We start from the raw sequence: 20,101 nt of genomic DNA, 5'->3' as shown, positions 1-20,101 counted from the left end.
ATTTATAATTGCGTATGTCTTGCATTGTATTTCTCTTGTATAGTATTGGTCTAGTGCCTGATAGCTACTAAGTACATAAAAAGCTGGGTGTTTTTTTTCCCCATCAAAAGTCTGTTCTTTACCTTAGAGTTCACTCTTGGTGCTGTACATTCTATGGGTTTGAGCAAATGTAAGAGAACATAAAAAGTATTTTAAATGTTTAAAGGGTGTTTTTTAAAAGGGAATTTGAGGTGGATGAACCTCAAGCCTGTTATACAGAGTGAAGTAAGTAAGAGAAAAACAAAATGTTATATATTAATGCATACATATAGATTCTAGAAAAATGGTACTGATGAACCTACTTGCAGGGCAGGAGTAGAGATGCAGGCATGGAGAACCGACTTGTGGACACAGCAGGGGAAGGAAAGGGTGGGGCAAATGGAGAGAGTAACATTACATATATACACTGTCATGTGCAAATTAGATAGCTAGTGGGAAGTTGCTGTATAACACAGGGAGTTCAACCCAGTCATCTCTGACAAATTCAGGGGCAGGAGGGAGGTTTAGGAGAGAGGGGTTATATGTATACTTGTGGCTGATCCCCAGTTTTGTATGACAGAAACTAACATGACATTGTAAAGCAATTATCCTCTAAATAAAGATCATTTTTAAAAAGGAAATTTGACTAGAGAACATACATAAAATGAGAAAAACTCAAAATCTCTACCTAGGTGTAGAGAATAGGTGACTTAGAATTTAAGATGAATTTGTTATGAATTTATTTCATGCTGATACAAAATTTGTACATTGGGGAACATTTGCCTATGATAAACTTACCTTCTCAACTTCTTTTCTGTTCTCCCTTCCTATTCCCCCTTCCCTTCCCCCTGCCTATGTAAGTACCATGAGGGCAGGGTTTTATGGGTTTCATACACTGCTCTATCTGCTGAGCTATGAACAGTGCAGTCATATAATTAACCCTTTGTAAATACTTAGAGCATTAGTGAATAAATTTGGACATAAAATAAATAATAAATATAACTTGTTAACAATTGGTCTAAAATAAGTTCTTATGTCACTTGTAGTAAATATTTTATCATAAAGCCATAGACTCTTAGAGTTGAAATTAACTGACAGTTCAGCCTCTCTCATTTTACATTATTCTTGATTCTACTTTAGCATGTTTAGTGCTAGGGAACTTACTACCTCAAAGGGCAGTGCTTTTCAGTTTAGGACAGTTCTGTTAGAAAATTCTTTCTTTTAGTGAGTTTAAAGAAATATACCTTTGTAAGTTTAATACGTTTATCTTTGTTCTTCCTTCCCGTGCACATTAGTAACAACAAAATTTTTCTGTGTAATATGATAATGTTATACTTATCAGATATTAATATTTAAATATTGTTCTTTATTTTTATCTTTTTTAAAAATCCTCTACCAAGATTATTTTCACTGGTACTTCTGTTTGACTTTAATAACTCTTCTTTGATCTGACACTGTCTTCATCACTACCCTAAAAGGACATTAACTGTAGCACCCCAAATTAATAAAATGTGCATCTTTGTAACAAGAAAAATTTTATAAATCTGAAACAATGTAAGTTCCCAAATGTGCAAATTAAAGGTCACTCCTACTGAAGATAGAAAGGGCTGGAATTTGAGAATTAGATATGATGAAAAAAGGAAGGAAGAAAAGAGAGCAACATTAGAACTTTGTACAGTGAATTCCAGAAAGAGGTGAGGGCTGCAGAAACCTACCTTTGCTAGCGAAGAGAAAAGATAGCTGTATTTTAAGATTGTTAGCAGTAAGAACCCTTGATGATACTTCAGAACTAAGATTTCTGAATACTTGGAGAAAAAAATCTGAGAAATACTACATGTGTAACTCAAGATGTGTGTTGGATTGATGTTATTTGTTATGTATAGTTTATTCAAATTTAGTCGTTACTATAAATAAAGTTACCATAAAACATCAGCTTACCTCACCATTGTTTCCTTTTTTAACCATACTGTCCTGAGTGTCTTAAGAATAAATTCTTCTGCTGTTGGTAGTTCAGTAGCCCTATCTTGGAGCTGAAGCAGAACAATTTCTACAGTTGGTAGTCTTCTCTGTTTTTCTCCGGTACTCAGTTCCAGAAATCAGTAAAGCATGTGTACTGAGGAAAATGTGTTATGTGGGCTTTTGCAATTTTGTGAGAAATATTCCTTTATCATGGGGATTGTTTTTATGAATTTTCATTGAAAACACACTAATGGCATTTCAACAATGTAAGGAAGATCCTGAGGTGAAGGTGGGGAAAGATACCTGTTGACCTCCTACTATTTGCTGATGATTGTGCTTTTATTTGATTAATACATAAATACAGAGATTAACAGTATAGTGAATTTGCATGTACCACTCAGCTTTATCAACTTATTTCATTTATAATCCTTTTCTACAGTTCTTCACATTTCTTTACAGGTGATAAAAATGTTTAAGGTACACAAAATATGTGTGTATTTTTACAATTTGCTGTTTGAGTCAGCATCCCAGCATGTGGCATATAGTTCTCTGACCAGGGATGGAACCTGGGCCCCTTGCATTGGGAGTGGAGAGTTTTAGCCACTGGGCCACCACAGAAATCCCAAAGCCTGTTTTATTTTTAAGATTCATGTGAATTTTGCATTATCTTAATTCATCTGATATACATAAAAAACCTTTTAAAATTCCTGATCATGAAATAAAAGTGATGCTACAGTAGTGAAGAAAATTATTCCATTTACTCTTCACTTCTCACACTTGCCTAAGTATTGACAAAAATATCTTAACATTGAGTTTTTGGTTTCTGATATGACTTCTCCATTTTTATGTGCTTGACATTACTCACATTTTCTCAAAATGATCAAAGCTTTCATTTTAAGTGAAAATATAAAGGTGGCACTCATGGTAAAGAACCTTCTTGCCAGTGCAGGAGACACAAGAGATGTGGGTTCGATCCCTGGGTCGGGAAGATCCCCTGGAGGAGGGTGTGGCAACCCACTCCAGTATTCTTGCCTGGAGAATCCCATGGACAGAGGAGCCTGGTGGGCCATGGTCCATAGGGTCAACAGAGTCGAACACGACTGATGAGACTTAGCACATATGTATAGATGTAAATTTATTGGGTACTTATTAAATAAACCTGTAGACAGGTTTTGTAATTATGCCAAATATTTCAGAATTTGCTTTCTGATGTAATTTTGTAAATCATTTATAGGATTTCCCCATTTTGACATTAATTTTATTGTTTAATTTTATAAACACTTTAAAATATTTAACTTAACCTTAGCAATTTAGACTGTAAAATTTATCATATCTTCAGTGATTTGGTTTTCCACCTGGATGTGATAATTACCATGTGGAATCAGTTCTGTTTTCTTATTTGTCATTAAGTTATTGCTATGGTGTATTATTATATTTCTCAGAGAAGTCTTAACAGTTTCATATTGCTGCAACTTTAAGAACCAACAGTTCCAGGAATAGTTAGTGTTTTACTTCTTAAACTACCAGACAATGAGTATTCTGGTGTTCATTTTCTTAAAGACATGGTTTGTGTGTGTGTCTGTGTGTGTGTTTTTAATTAAAGTAGCAAGTAGTGCCGAAATTAAAACTGAGTCAATATGTAAAACAAAGCAGAAGTCCTGATCTCTTCTCAGCGTAGTCAGCAAAATCCATACAGAATTGATTTTGTTCAAAATAAAAGTAGTCTCTATCTCTGAGTCACTAAACAGAGGTCACATTTCTCACATAAAAGCAATTAAAAATGAATATACTTTTGTAAACAAATTGAATCACATAGGGTTACAGAGCATAACGCCAAAAGAAATTCTGTAAATCTGGAACTTTTGTAAATCAAAACATTAAAAACATGAATTAACACAAATTGTCTTGTGTAATATTTCCATATTGATTATTTTTAGACCTCTTTATTGAGGTATAATTGATATATAAAAAACTTCATATTTAATATATGGAACTTGAGTTTGGAGACAAATATACATCCATGCAAAATTCAGGCTTAAATTGAAGAAAGTAGGGAAAACCACTAGACCTTTCAGGTATGACCTAAAGCAGATCACGTAACGATTATACAGTGAGGGTGACAAATAGATTCAAAGGATTAGATCTGCTAGACAGAGTGCCTGAAGAACTATCAACAGAGGTTCATAACATTGTACAGGAGAGTGCGACCAAAACCATCCCCAAGGAAAAGAAATGCAAGAAAGAATAGTGGTTTTCTGAGGAGACATTATAAATAGCTGAGAAAGGAAGAGAAGTGAAAGGAAAAGGATAAAGGGGAAGATATCTAAATACAGAGTTCCAGAGAATAACAGGGAAAGAGAAGACAGCCTTAAGTGAACAATGCAAAGAAATAGAGGAAAGCAATAGAAAGGAAAAGACTAGAGGATCTCTCCAAGAAAATTGGAAATACCAAGGGAACATTTCATGCAAAGATGGGAGTAATAAAGGACAGAAATAGCAAGAATCTAACAGAAACAGAAAAGATGATGAAGAGATGGCAAGAACACACAGAACTATACAAAAAGGTCTTTATGACCTTGATAACCATGATGGTGTGGTCACTCACCTAGAGCTAGACTTCTAGAGAGTGAAGTCAAGTGGGTGTTATGAAGCATTACTATGAACAAAGCTAGTGGAGGTGATAGAATTCCAGCTGAACTATTTCAAGTCTTAAAAGATGAAGCTATTAAAGTGCTGTACTCATTATGCCAGCAGATTTGGAAAACTCAGCAGTGGCCACAGACTGAAAAGCTCCGTTCATTCCAATCCCAAAGAAAGGCATCACCAAAGAATATTCAAATTACTGTACAATTGGACTCTTAACATGCCAGCAAGATTATGCTCAAAATCTTTCAAGCTAGACTTCGACAGTACATAAACTGAGAACTTCCAGTAGTACAAGCTGGATTTAGAAAAGGCAAACGAATCAGAGCAAATTGCCAACATCTGTTGGATCATAAGAAAAGCATCTACTCTGCTTCATTGACTACACCAAAGCCTTTGACTTGTGGATCACAACAAACTGGAAAATTCTTAAAGAGATGGGAATACCAGGCTACCTGCCTCCTGAGAAACCTGTACACAGATCAAGAAAAGTCAGAGTGAAAGTGGCTCAGTTATGTCCGACTCTTTGGGGCCCCATGGACTACACAGTCCATGGAGTTCTCTAGGCCAGAATACTTTAGTGGGTAGCCTTTCCCTTTTCCAGGGGATCGTCCCAACCCAGGGATTGAACCCAGATCTCCCACATTGCAGGCGAATTCTTTACCAGCTGCACCATAAGGGAAGCCCAAGAATACTGGAGTGGGTAGCCTATCCCTTCTCCAGTGGATTTTCCTGACCCAGGAATTGAACTGGGGTCTCCTGCAATGCAGACAGATTCTTTACAAGCTGAGCTATGAGGAAAGCCCGAAGCAGCATTTAGAACCTGACATGGAACAACTAATTAATTCAAAATTGGGAAAGGAGTATGTTAAGGCTATATGTATGTGTGTATATATATATATATATACATACATACATATAGCCACCCTGCGTCTGTAACTTATATGCAGAGTGCAGCATGTGAAATGCCGGACTGGATGAAGCATAAGCTGGAATCAAGATTGCTAGGAGAAATATCAATAACCTCAGATAGGCAGATGACATCACCCTTATGGCAGAAAGTGACGAGAAACTAAAGAGCCTGTTGATGAAGGTGAAAGAGGAGAGTGAAAAGCTGACTCAAAACTCAGCATTCAAAAAACTAAGATCATGGTATCCAATCCTATCACTTACTACAAATAGACGGGGGAAAAGAGAAAACAGTAATAGATTTTATTTTCTTAAACTCCAAAATCACTGTGGACAGTGATTGCAGCCAAAAAATTAAAAGACACTTGCTCCTTGGAAAAAAAGGTACGACAAACCTAGAGTGACTTCCCTGGTGGCTCAGAGGGTAAAGCATCTGTCTACAATGTGGGAGACCCGGGTTCAATCTCTGGGTTGGGAATATCTCCTGGCGAAGGAAATGGCAACCCACTCCAGTATTCTTGCCTGGAGAATCCCATGGACGGAGGAGCCTAGTAGGCTACAGTCCATAGAGTCACAAAGAGTCGGACACGACTGAGTGACTTCTCTTTCACTTTTAGACAGCATATTAAAAAGCAGAGACATCACTTTGCCAACAAAGGTCTGTCTAGTCATAGCTCTATAGTTTTTCCAATAGTCATGTATGGATGTGAGAGTTAGACGGTAAAGAAGGCTGAGCATAGAAGAATTGATGCTTTTGAACTGTGGTGCTGAAGAAGACTCAAGAGTCCCTTGGACTACGAGGAGATCAAACCAGTCAATCCTACAGGAAGTCAATCCTGAATATTCATTGGAAGGACTGATGCTGAAGCTGAAACTCCAATACTTTGGCCACCTGATGCAAAGAACAGACTCATTGGAAAAGACCCTGATGCTGGGAAAGATGGAGGGCAAGAGAAGGAAGTGACAGAGCACTAGATGGTTGGATGGCATCCCCCATTCAGTGGACATGAGTCTGGGCAAACTCCAGAAGATGGTGAAGGACAGGGAAGCCTGGCATGCTGCAGTTTATGGGGTTGCAAAGAGTTGGACATGACTGAGCAACTGAACAACAACAAATATACCCATGTAGGCATCACCACAACCTTTGCCATAAACATTGGCCATCTCCAGAAGTTTCTCATCTCTTATTATTTTGTAATAAGAACACTTAACTTAAAATTAACCTTCTTAGCAAATTTTGAAGTATATGTTTGGTACTGTGCTGTAGAGTAGGTCTCTGGTTCTAGGCTATTAAATGTTTTCATATTAGCATTTAGCATGCGAAAATAATTATGGTCTGTTTTGACTATTACTAATATTAGCTGTGGATGTTAAATATCTGTAAAGTTTTGAACAATGCTTTGCTTTCTTTATTAATGTTTGTCCTCAGTTGGTAGCCAAAAGCTGTAGGCTATAAAATTTCCATTAAATCCAAAATGTTACTTAATTTATATTGTGAGAAGGGATGAATAATGAATGACTGTTTTATGATTTTAAAAATTAAAATATGTTTTTTAAAAGTGCTTCATTTTTATAGTCTGTCATTTTACTTTTGTAATGCTAAATTGATACCTCCTTCAAGCTCTGGGGTATCTAGCCAAATTTAAATGACCTAACATTATGTTTTCTGAGTATTATGAAAAAAGAAGGGATAGAAAGGAGATTTACTGAGCTCATTTTATGTATGCTAGGTAGGTATTACATTCATTAATTACGAAGCATTTGGCTTCAAGAAACAAAAAATCACACTTAAAATAGCTTAGACCAGTTGATTTTTCGTTTTTAATTGAGGTGTAAATGATATATAACTTATTAGTTTCAGGTGTATCACATTATGACTTCACATTTGCACATATTATGAAATGGTCCCCACAGTAAATCTAGTTAAGACAATACATACTTAAAATTTTGTGATAAAATATTTTTACAATCTACTCTCTTCAGTTCAGTTCAGTTGCTCAGTCATGTCCGACTCTTTGCAACCCCAAGAACCACAGCACACCAGGCCTCCCTGTCTATCACCAACTCCCAGAGTCTACCCAAACCCATGTCCATCGAGTCGGTGATGCCATCCAACCATCTCGACCTCTGTCATCCCCTTCTCCTCCTGTCCTCAATCTTTCCCAGCATCAAGGTCTTTTCAGATGAGTCAGCTCTTTGCATCAGGTGGCCAAAGTGTTGGAGTTTCAACTTCAACATCAGTCCTTCCAATGAACACCCAGGACTGATCTCCTTCAGAATGGACTGGTTGGATCTCCTTGCAGTCCAAGGGACTCTCAAAAGTCTTCTCCAACACCACAGTTCAAAAGCATCAATTCTTCGGCACTCAGCCTTCTTTATAGTCCAACTCTCACATCCGTACATGACTACTGGAAAAACCATAGCCTTGACGAGACGGACTTTTGTTGACAAAGTAACGTCTCTGCTTTTGAATATGCTGTCTAGGTTGGTCATAACTTTCCTTCCAAGGAGTAAGCATCTTTTAATTTCATGGCTGCAATCACCATCTGCAGTGATTTTGGAGCCCAGAAGAATAAAGTCAGCCACTGTTTCCACTGTTTCCCCATCTATCTGCCATGAAGTGATGGGACAAGGAGGCCATGATCTTAGTTTTCTGAATGTTGAGCTTGAAGCCAACTTTTTCACTCTCCTCTTTCACTTTCATCAAGAGGCTCTTTAGTTCTTCTTCACTTTCTGCCATAAGGGTGGTGTCATCTACTCTCAGCAACTTTCAAATACGTGTTGCAGTATTAAACATAGTCTCCATGTTGACTGTACAGTTCTTATGACCTATTTATAGTTTATAATTTGGCCGCCTTCATTGATTTTGCCCACCCCAGCATCCCCCCAGTGGCAACCACCAGTCTGTTCTCTTTTATCTATGAATTTCATTCTTTGTTGTTTTAAATTCCACATATACATGAAGTCGTATGGTATTTATCTGAAGGTTTCACTTAGCTAATGAACTCAAGGTCCAGCCAATACTGTCTCAAATGATGAGATTTCAATCTTTATTTTGGCTAAGTAGTATTCCACTGCATATGTGTCCCACATTTTCTTTATCCATTCACTGATGGACACTTAGTTTGTTTCCATATCTTTGTTGTTCAGTCACTAAGTTGACTCTTCAGGACCCCATGACCTGCAGCATGCCAGGCGGCTCTGTCCTCCACAATCTCCTGGAGTTTGCTCAAACTCATGTCCATTGAATCATAGATGCCATCTCATCCTCTGCCACCCACTTCTCCTCTTGCCTTTAATCTTTCCCATATCTTTTTCCTTATCTTAGTTATTGTAAATAATGCTGCAGTGATTATGGTGGTACATACATCTTTTTTAAAAATTAGTTTTCATTCTTCAGATAAATAACCAGGAGTGGAATTGCTGGATCATATAATAGTTCTATTTTTAATTTTTTTAAGAACCTCCATATACTGGTTTTCATAGTAGCTACACCAGTTTATCGATACAATCGAATCCCACCAATAGTGCACAAGGGTCTCCCTTTTCTCCATACTTCCTCCATGTTTCTTATATCTTGTTTTTTTTTTTTTTTTTGATAATAGCCGTTCTAACTGGTGTGACATGATAGTTCATTGTGGTTTAATTGTTTTTAAAAGTATAGTCCCCAGACCAGCAGCAGCAGTAGTATCTAGGAATTATTTTAAAAGTTAAGGAAATTCACTGGTGGTCCAGTGGTTGGGATTCTGTGCTCTCCCTGCTGAGGACCCAGGTTCAGTCCTTGGTAGGGGGAGCTAAAGTCCCACAAGCTATGGCACACCAAAAAATTAAAAAGTCTATTCTCAGGCTCTACTGCAGTCTACTTATCAGAAACTGGTTTTGGAGCCCAGTTTTCTGTTTTAACAAATGTTCCAAGTGATTCTGACGTAGTTAAAATTTTGGAGCCACTGGTTTAGATTTTTAAGAGCCGATCCTGTCTCAACATGAAGCCAGTTTTCTCAGAAACACATGGCTGAAAGATACCTTAACAAAATCAAAGCTGTATTAGGAAGAAGGTGTGAGGATATATACTAAGACAAAATAGGCTATCCTATGCATGGTGTGTATATATATATATATATGTTATATATATATGTGTGTATTGTAATCAACTAGACAGCATATTATAAAGCAGAGACGTTACTTTGCCAACAAAGGTCCGTCTAGTTAAAGCTACGGTTTTTCCAGTAGTCATGTATGGATGTATTGGACTATAAAGAAAGCTGAGCACCGAAGAATTGATGCTTTTGAACTGTGGTGTTGGAAAAGACTCCTGAGAGTCCCTTGGACTGCAAGGAGATCCAACCAGTCCATTCTGAAGGAGATCAGCCCTGGGTGTTCATTGGAAGGATTGATGTTGAAGCTGAAACTCCAATACTTTGGCCACCTGATGCGAAGAACTGGCTCATTTGAAAAGACCGTGATGCTGGGAAAGATTGAGGGCAGGAGGAGAAGGGGATGACAGAGGATGAGATGGTTGGATGGCATCACCGACTCAATGGATGTGAGTTCAAGTAAACTCTGGGAGTTAGTGATGGACAGCGAGGCCTGGCATGCTGCGGTCCATGGGGTTGCAAAGAGTCGGACACGACTGAGCCACTGAACTGAACTGATGCATGGTGTATGTGTGTATATATATTTAAAAATCTCATTTAAACCATGTTTTGGTATGCATATTTTTAGTTATAGAAATTCTGACTGGAAGTAATGATAGGTTTTCAAAATAGCATCCCACTACCACCAAATTATTTAATGTTTGTTTTATGTGTGAGGCAGTGCAGGGATGGGAGTTGGTGACCACAGTTCACTGTATTTGTAAGAGGACTCTGTATTGTACAGCTGGTGTAGAGATGGTTATAGTGTGTCTATGAGGGATTGTGGGAGAGAGATCTAAGGGTAAGTGTGATGTAGAGTTGGTTGGGGAGATATAGGGGTGGCTGGTGTGAGTGGCAGGGTGGATGTTCATCAGGGGTGTACTGTGTCCTATGCATGCACATCCTGGAGTGTGGAGAAAGGAGATGTCGGGGTGTGGGTATGGTACAGTGCATATACTAGAAAAGTGGTTGTGTATGTGTGAAGGGCGGCCTTGTGTGTACACACAGCAAGATAAAGGGGGAAGAGCAGGTTTAATTTAAAATGGAAGAAATATTCAGTGTATCATTATAATACATTCAGTGTATTATTTACCTCTAGTTAAAAGTCAGGTAATCTAGATATTTTTTGTTTATAGTCATAATAATATTTAATCTTAAAAACTGAGTTACATTCAGGACACCCCTTGTTAGTGAAGTATATACCTAGGCATAATAGATAATAATTACTTTTTCAAGAAACTATTAGGAAATGCAGTTTAAAAATGGGCTGTGTAATACTCAGAGGAATTTTCAGGTCACACTGAATGTTTGTATAGGATTTATTTGTAGTAGATTGACTTCATTTTGATAGTCACTCTGAAAGTTTGAAGGGTCCTCAAAGGATATTTTAATGCTTAAAAATACACATAAGATGAAATGTTATAGGATTCTTAGACATAAATAAGGAATGATTTTATGACTGTAGAAACAGACAATAAAATGTTAATTGAAATCATTTGTGTACTTTGGAAGGGACTCTGGAAACTGTACTGATTACTTTTTTTTATGACAGGTATTTTTAGTGTATTTCTTAATGTACTGGTGTTTGGAAATACATGCTCTGTATCTTTAAACCTTTGAGTCCTTTCTTTGCACATTTGGGTACAGTGCAACCAAACTTAAACATGGGAAATCCTCTCTTCCCTCCCCAGCTTAACAGTCTCCACTCAGGACTATCTTTGCAGTGGATACTACTTAGTGATTAGCTCTCTGTCTTGTCAATCAAATCGTTGTCTCCAGCAAACTGTTTTGTCACTGTAGTAGGGCTCTCGTGCTGGAAATGGATCTTTGACAGAGGAAGAATGCTTTTTAAAACAGTTCTTAGGAGATGGTGTAACTTAATTTGTCCTGGAAAGGAAATGTCTCGTCTCTGGTATGGGAAAAAGGGGAGAAGGCATCAACCAATTAATCAAAAATATACTCTGGTAAATCTTAGTCAATGATTTCAATTTCTTTATTTACTAGTCTTTTTATGGTGACATTCTGCAGAATTATGCAATTTTAAAATTTAAACATAAAGAATACTTACAGAATTCAATATTGTATGATTGTAAAAAAGTACCTTCAAGTTATTTCTGCTAATCCTAAATATCTTCAAAAGGAAATAAATAAGGGACTATGATTTTGGTTTGTCAAAGTGCTTGGGTTTTCCTGTTTTGCATCAGCAGGAAGTTATCAAATTTTTATTACTACCTTAATTTTCAAGTTAATCTTTGTAGGAAAATACTCAGAATTTTGTTTTCCTTAAAAATGAGTAAAGTTTTGTTTTGCTTAAAAATAAGTAGAACCTTTTTATTGATTGGATCCCAAACCAAATACCATTTATAATTTAGTGTATGAAGACTATTGTTTTAACCATATGAGAAAAGACCTTTTTTAAGCTATCCAGAAAGTTTCAAGCATTACTGCCTAATACAAAACCTTAAATAATATTCTAACAAAGGAAAATCCCAGTCAACCTTACTCTTATAAGACTCCTAGGTATTTTTTGGTGTAAGTATTTATGCATTATTTGTTAGAAAATGTATTGCCCATTGTTCTTTCTTTGGTAGTTTAGGATTATATCTTGCCTTATGAATGTTCATTTTATTTGTACTATAGTTGTAGGTGATTTAAATGAGACTGGACATATACTTAGACCCCAGAGTGACTTAGAAAGTTGCCCCCAGCAGCTTGCCACTCTCAATTGTGTAAAAATATTAAAATGATTTATATTAGTAGTGCTTTAATTTGGCTGAGAGTACTTTGTTAAATCTTTTTATTTTTAAGTTGATGATTTCAAGTTTTTGTTTATGAAACATCACCACAGAGGGTTTAGTCATCTGAAATGACTGGATTTATTAAGATTGTGATCAGATTAGATTAGCCAGTTAACACAGCTCTTTTTTTAAACCAAGAACAGTGATGCTATTCATATATTTTTAATTTGCAGCTTGAATTAACATTTATCATTAGTTTGCTAATACTATAATATACGTCATTACAAATACAGGCAAAATGTGGATATTTTGAACTTTATAGGTCATTATAGTGTACATCACACATTTATTACAGTCACAGATTCATTTTCAACCTTATAGTAAGGTGTTACGTGATTTTGTCAGATGAGAGCATGCTTCTCTTTGGTCCTTAGCTCTGCACATAATTAGAGTTTATATATAATACTTCATTTAACCTTCACAATAAGTTGCAAAGTCAGTAGTATCACTTGGCATTTTAAAGGTGAGAAAATTCATATGGACTTATTACTGAACTAAGCTGTCCTGGAGAACAGAGACAGCTCAACCCTAGCATATTCATTTCCTCACCAAGATGTCTTTGAGAGTTTTACAAGATGGTACAATATAGTATAATGTGTTTTGGTGTGTAGACAAGCTCAAGTCCCCATTTTCTAACTGTTTTCCTTGCTTTGGAGTAGAAATCCCAGAAGCTGTAGGGTAGGAGAAAGGCTTAAGAAAATTTGCCATTTGCAACAACATGGATGAACCTAGAGGGTATTATGCTTAAGTGAAAGTTAGAGAAAAACAAATACTGTATGTTATCACTTGGATATGGAATCTAAAATGTAAAACAAAGTAGTTAATATGACAAAAAAAAACATTTTACAGATATAGAGAACAGGAAATACAGCTGATATTTTATAATATAAATGGATTATAATCTATAAAAATTTTTGAATCACTGTTGTACACAGTGAGTAAAAAAGTCAAGCATGCTTCATCAATATGGTTCTCAATTAAGCTAACTGGACAGAGATTTAATTTGATTCTGTATATTTTAGAGCATATTCTACGTATTAGTCCTATTAGTTCCAAAGGTGGCATTTGCCAGTGTCTCTGTCCCCAGGGTGAACTTCTTTTGCTCCCTGCCTCTCCAGAACTCCAAAATTTGCAAGCAGATCTAACTCTGGCTCCTTTCAAGTTACTGCTTCTGTCCCAAGTCTTTCAGAGTATGTGTGCTCTTTTAAGACTGAAGTCTTCTTTTTCCTACAACTGTCTGGGTCTCCTGAAAGGAAACCCCACTGGTCTTCAAAGTTAAACATTCTAGGGGCTCGGTTTTTCTAGCAGAGGACACCCACGTTTGGGAACCTGGTGTGGGACTCAGACTCCTTTGGAGAGAACTTCTGCAGTTATATTATGGCAACCCACTCCAGTACTCTTGCCTAGAGAATCCCATGGATGGAGGAACCTGGTGCAGGCTACTGTCCATGGGGTCGCAAAGAGTCAAACACAACTGAGCGATTTCACTTCACTTCACTTCTGCAATTATAGTTAGCCTTCTGTTTCTGGTTCACCTACCAAAGGTATGGTCTGGACTGTACCGTGACTCCACCCCTCCTGCCCATCTTCATTATATCTTCAGTTGTTAAAGATCTTTTCTGGTAGGTTCCAGTCTGTTTCACTGATAGTTGTTCTGTGAATAATTCTGATTTTCCTGTGCTTGTATGCTCAGCATCTTTCTACTCAGCCACCTTGCTATCTTATTTTTAAAGGCTGTCGCAGAGTTTATTCTGATCTATAACGTAAATTTAATAATTTACTTAAAGCTGTTTATATATTTAATATACCCATATATGCTGCCTTTTTTGTGTTTGTCAATAAACTGTAATTGACATGAAGATTTATAAGCTCATTTTATAAGGGTGTAAGCTTAATCACATTAAAGTCACAAAATATTAAATATTTTTTATATTTGTTTAATATTTAAAATATTAAACATCACTTTTCTCTATCAATTCTTCACTAGATTTTGTCATATTTCCCTTTTTTTGTTGTTTCCTAGGCCCTCATACATGACAAGATGAATTTCTTTTTTATATTTTAGGATTTTATGCTTGAAAACACATGATGAATTATTTACATCTGTGTAGAAATTAACTCACAGCTAGAATTTTAAGAAAAACAATTTAAATGTAAAGCTCTTTCCAGTGACCTCAGCTGAAGAGTGATTATAATACTGATTTAAAAAAATTATTTATACTAACACTGTAAACTTACCATGAGTTTTTAAAATTTAATCCTCAAACTGTAGAATATTGCTACTTTCACCTTCCTTTTAACGAAACAGAGACATACGGTAGTCATATTGCAACCAGAAGTCGAGGCTGTGGCTTGAATCCATCCATTCTGTTCTGGCTCTAGGCTGTGCTCTCAAATTCTTTGCTGTGCTTGTTCTCAAAATCGTCAGAATATAACCAGGAGAAGGGGGTTAACATTTATTGTGTACATTTATTGTATCAGTTTCTACTTTATGTATATCTTATACATACTGTTGTTTATTCCTCATAAAGTACCTAAGGTATGTTTATAATTTTCATTTGAAAAACCAGAAATAGATTAAATTTGATTGCTCAAGTTCACCCAACTAATATAATCAGCCTTCCTTACCTGCCACTTCTGCGTTCTATGGTTCTGTATTTGCAGATTGAGCCAACCACAAATCAGCAGTATTTAGGAAAAAATTCCATAAAGTTCCAAAAAGCAAAACTCGAATTTGCCACATGCTGGCAACTATTTCCATAGCATTTATATTGTATTTACAACTATTTACATATTATTTACATTGTATTAGGTATTGTAAGTAATATACTGGAGAAGGAAATGACAATCCACTGCAGTTTTCTTGCCTGGAGGACCCGTGGACAGAAGAGTCTGGTGGGCTACAGTCCATGGGGTCACAACAAGTCGGAAATGACTGAACCGATGTAGCATAGCACAGCACAGGTAATATATATAGTTGATTTAAAGTATATGAAAGAGATGTGCATCTGCTAAGTCGTTTCAGTCGTGTCTGACTCTGTGTGACCCCATAGACGGCAGCCCACTAGGCTCCTCCATCCCTAGGATTCTCCAGGCAAGAACACTGGAATGGGTTGCCATTTCCTTCTCCAACACATGAAAGTGAAAAGGGAAAGTGAAGTGGCTCAATCATGCCCTACTCTTCACAACCCCATGGACTGCAGCCTACCAGGCTCCTCCATCCATGGCATTTACCAGGCAAGAGTACTGGAGTGGGCATAGATATATGCAAATACTTAGTCATTTTCTGTAAGGGACCTGAGCATCCATAGATTTTGGTTTCAGTAACAATTTCTGGAACTGATCCCTTAGGCATATGTAGGAATGACTGTTAAAGAGAATCATAATTACAACAGAGGAGTTTTACAGCTAAACCCAGGATTCTTTCTGCTATACTGCATTTCCTACCTATAGTACATATTCATGGGAAGTTTAACAAGTGGTTATATATGCCTTATTGTATAAACCATCTGCTCTCTGGTTACAACATAATTGAAAAAAGGACATATACAGATATATTCAGTGTAAAAATATTTTTCTTCATTTGACTTTAGTAGTTGAAGAGCATATTTATTAATATATAAGTTGTGAGACCTAATGATAAAATGAGTCTCTTTGATTCCACTCATTCACTCACTATCCAGCTTAAGAACTAGAATGTTGCCAGTGAACCAGTATCATCCTGTGTGTTCTTTCTCATCTCATGTCACCTCCAGATTGGTAGCTGCCTACCTGAATTTTGTTACCATTTCCCTGCTTTTCTTTAATTATTAGATTTTATTTTTTGGAGCAGTCAAAGTTTATATAAAACTTGAATGGAAAGTACAGAGAGTTCCCATATACCCCCTTTCTCTCCAAAGACAGTACCCCTATTATTCACATCTTGTATTAATGTGGTACATGTTATATTGTATAAGCTAATATTATTATACATCATTACTCAAAGTCTGTAGTTTGCTTTGGGGTTCATTCTTTGTGTTACACCTTCAGTGGAATGACATGTATCTGCCATTATAGTTTTCATTGCCTTCAAAATACCCTGTGCTCTGTTCATGTCTCCTTTGCTCCCCCTGAAGACCAGGGAACCACTGATGTTTTTACTCTTTCTATAGTTTTGCCTTTTCCAGAGTATCATATGGTTGGAATCATACCATATGTAGCCTTTTCATATTAGCTTCTTTCAGTTAGTAAGATGAATTTAAGGCTCCTTCCTGTCTTTTCATGGCTTGATAGGTCATTTCTTTTTAGTGGTGACTTTTAATATTGGGCTTCCCTTATGAATCAGCTGGTGAAGAATCAGCCTGCGATGTGGGAGACCTGGGTTCTATCCCTGGGTTGGAAAGATCCCTTGGAGAAGGGAAAGGCTACTCACTCCAGTGTTCTGGCCTGGAGAATTCCATGGACTATAGGCCATAGTATCGCCAAGAGTCAACATCACTGAGCGACTTTCACTTTAATATTCCATTGTCTTAACATACCATAGTTTGTTAATCTATTTACTTACTGAAGGACATTTTGGTCACTTGCAAGTTTTGACACTCAAAGAAAAGATTGTTATAAACATTTGTGGGCAGATATTATGTGGACATAAATTTTCAGCTTATTTAGGTAAATACCAGGGAGTATGATTGCTGGATTATATAATAAGTGTATTTTTAGTTTTGTAAGAAACAGCAAAATGGTTATCCAAAGTGACTGTACTGTTTTGTCCTTTACCAGCAATAAATAAGAGTTCCTACTTTTCCACATCATCACCAGCATTTAATGTTATCAATGCTTTCATCCTGAAGACGTTTATGGTAGTATCCCATTGTTTCTTTAATTTACGTTTCCCAGATGACGTATAACATAGAGCATCTTTTCATAGTCTTGTTTGTCTGCTCAGATGTTTAGTTCATGTTTTTTTCTCTCATTGTTTTTAAGTTCTTCGAATATTTTGGATAACGTATTTATCAGATATAAATCTTGCAAAGATTCTCTCCCAGTCTATGGATCATTTTTGTATCCTCTGGACAGTGTCTGTCACGAACCAGTTGTTTTTAGTTATAATGAAATCCAGCTTGCTTTTGATGTTATATCTAAAAAGACATCCAAACCCAAGGGCACCTAGATATTTTTCTGTGTTACCTTCTAGTTATTTTATAGTTTTGCATTTTACATTTAGGTTAAAGATCCATTTTCAGTTAATTTTTGTGAAAAAGTATGAAGACTTTGTCCAATTTAACTTTTTTGCATGTGGATGTCCAGTCGTTCCAGCACTCTTTGGTAAAGACCATTCTTCGTTGTGTTATCTTTGCTTCTTTGTCAAAAATCAGTTGACTATACTTGCCTATATCTAGGGTCTGTATCTTCCATTCCATTGATCTGTTCTTTTACCAGTATCCAGTCTTGATTATAGTAAGTCTTGAAGTTGAGTAGTGTCAGTCCTTCAGTTTTCTTCTTTTCCTTCATTATTGTGTTGGCGTTGGGATCTTTCTACATAAACCTTAAATAATCAGTTGCGTATATCCACAGAATGACTGAATAAGATTTTATTGGAATTGTGTTTTCTATAAGCCGAGTTGGGAAGAACTGATATTTTTTCTGTACTAAAATAAATAGTATTTTACATTTCAGTTTCCTATTACTCATTGCCGATATATAGAGAAGCAGTTGACTTTTGTATATTAACCTTATATCCAGCTAACCTGCTACAATTGCTTATTAATTCCATTGTTTTTTGTTGATTTTTTTAGAATTTTCTTTACAGGTAATCATGTCATGTGCTTAGAGTTTAATTCCATCCTTCCCACCTGTATACCTTTTATTTCCTTTTCAATGTTTTACTGTGTTAACTAGGTCTTCCTAGAATATTGAGTAAGAGTTGAAAAGTATTTTAATTGTAGGATTTTTTTGATTAGATGTTCTTTATCAAGTTTAAGGAGTTGCTCTCTATTTCTAGGTTGCTGAGAGTTTTTATAATGCATGTGAGATTTTGACTAATGCTTTTTCTGCATCTATTTATGTGTAATGGATTATGATTTGCTAAGGGGTTTGAAAGTTAATTTGAGACTAATTTCAGATCCACCATATATACTAGGAATCTGTATCTCTTTATTCATTTTGTTAGGGGGAAGTATATTTCTTTAGTTGCTGGAGGAGATAGATGGACGTAAGGCTGAGCAGCTGGAGTTTGTTCTTTATGGGCAGATATTCCAAGATGAAGACAACAGCAGGAAGAAGGAGAATCTGAGCCTTGCCCAGAATAAAGCTAATAAACCATATATTTCTCATTCTCAAAGTCAGAGACCTTCCTAACTACACATGCACAGAAGACTCCTCGGAGGTCAAAAGGTGTGGGGGGTGGTGTCTCCCCATAGTACATGATGTCAATCTACCCATAGGTCTCTTTGTGAGAATCCATCTTGTCTAAGAGATGTGTGAACACACATGGAAGGTCTGTGGGATAAGCCAGATACAGTTTCAGAACCAGGCAAAGCAAGGTGATTGGCCAAAGGAAGCCCAGAAGAGAATGCCCCTTATGACTGTTTAAATTACCATGAATGCAAGATGTGCTCCCTGAGTTCACTGATGTGAGTCTATTCATAACATACCCTTTTTCCTCCTAATAAACACTGTACTTGTTTTGATACATTTTGTCTCTCTGTGGGAGTTCATTTATATAGAGCCAATGAGTCAAGGGCCTTGTCAGTGGCCACTGTGCCTGGTGGTCCAGTGGCTGGGATTCTGCGTTATCACTGCCACGCCGTGACTTCAGTCTCTGGCCAGGGAACCGAGATACTGCTTCAAGCCAAGGCCATCCGAGATCATAGTCATTTGATTTCAAATCTTTCTTCTTTATTAGCTTACCTGCACTTTTGACAATGTTGTATATTTCCATTCATCACAGCATGAGTAAATATTTAAGGGTAAGGAGGTGGTGAGTTTGTAAGTCCAAGAAAGTAATATAGTTTTAAAAAAAAATAGAAAAGTAGATTTGTGACATTAAAGAAACTATGACATTACCAGATATAATAAGCTTATGATGGCAATTTATGGTTCCCTCACTGTCAGTTCCTGTTCTAGATGATGTTGGTACATAGATTCTAACTGATCCCTTTGTGAGCAAATTCAACTTTTTTGTCCTCCAGGAAGTGTGATTTATATGGTAAAAGAAGAGCTTTAAGTGTAAGATAAGCGTTGAGTGGAAGAATAGAAAGAATGGAAAGGAATAGTTAAGTCATATAATTTGAAACCTCTTGTATAGAAAACTCCTGTAGACTGAATGCCATAGGAAAACAGAAGAAAAATGTAACTGATCTTTAAATATTTTGCAGAAAGTTCTTTTTGTGCCTTACAAAAGGAAGCTGTGATTTTTAGTTTTTTACTTTTAGTACCTAATTTTTCTTTCATACTTACTGAAAATGCTGTTGTTCTTAATTGAACAGTCTTTAATATTTTTAAATTTAAATTTCAGAGTAGGGAAACTAGGCCTCCCTGATAACTCAGTTGGTAAAGAATCCGCTTGCAATACAGGATACCTCTGTTCAGTTGGGTCGGGAAGATTGAAAACTGAAATGTTTTAATATCAAAAATAAAAACCAAACATAAATATGTATACTT

General features: G+C 36.4%; 1 protein-coding gene across 16 annotated transcripts in view; it reads left to right on the top strand.

Annotated features, from left to right (window-relative positions):
* OXR1 (oxidation resistance 1) overlaps positions 1 to 20,101 on the top strand; it is a 518,198-nt gene that overhangs the window by 485,782 nt on the left and 12,315 nt on the right. For 2 of the 16 annotated variants that reach the window (XM_004011793.5, XM_004011794.5), the window contains exon 1: positions 11,426 to 11,626. The exons of the other annotated variants lie outside the window; for them this stretch is intronic. In XM_004011793.5, coding sequence (XP_004011842.1) covers positions 11,504 to 11,626 — 123 coding nt within the window. In that variant the 5' untranslated portion in view covers positions 11,426 to 11,503. Of the gene's footprint in view, positions 1 to 11,425; positions 11,627 to 20,101 lie in introns of those variants that run through there. 16 annotated transcript variants of the gene reach the window in all.

The sequence above is a fragment of the Ovis aries genome, chromosome 9, assembly GCF_016772045.2.
Source record: "Ovis aries strain OAR_USU_Benz2616 breed Rambouillet chromosome 9, ARS-UI_Ramb_v3.0, whole genome shotgun sequence".
In the NCBI taxonomy this organism is placed as follows: domain Eukaryota; kingdom Metazoa; phylum Chordata; class Mammalia; order Artiodactyla; family Bovidae; genus Ovis; species Ovis aries.
This window is presented reverse-complemented; position numbering and strand designations above follow the sequence as displayed.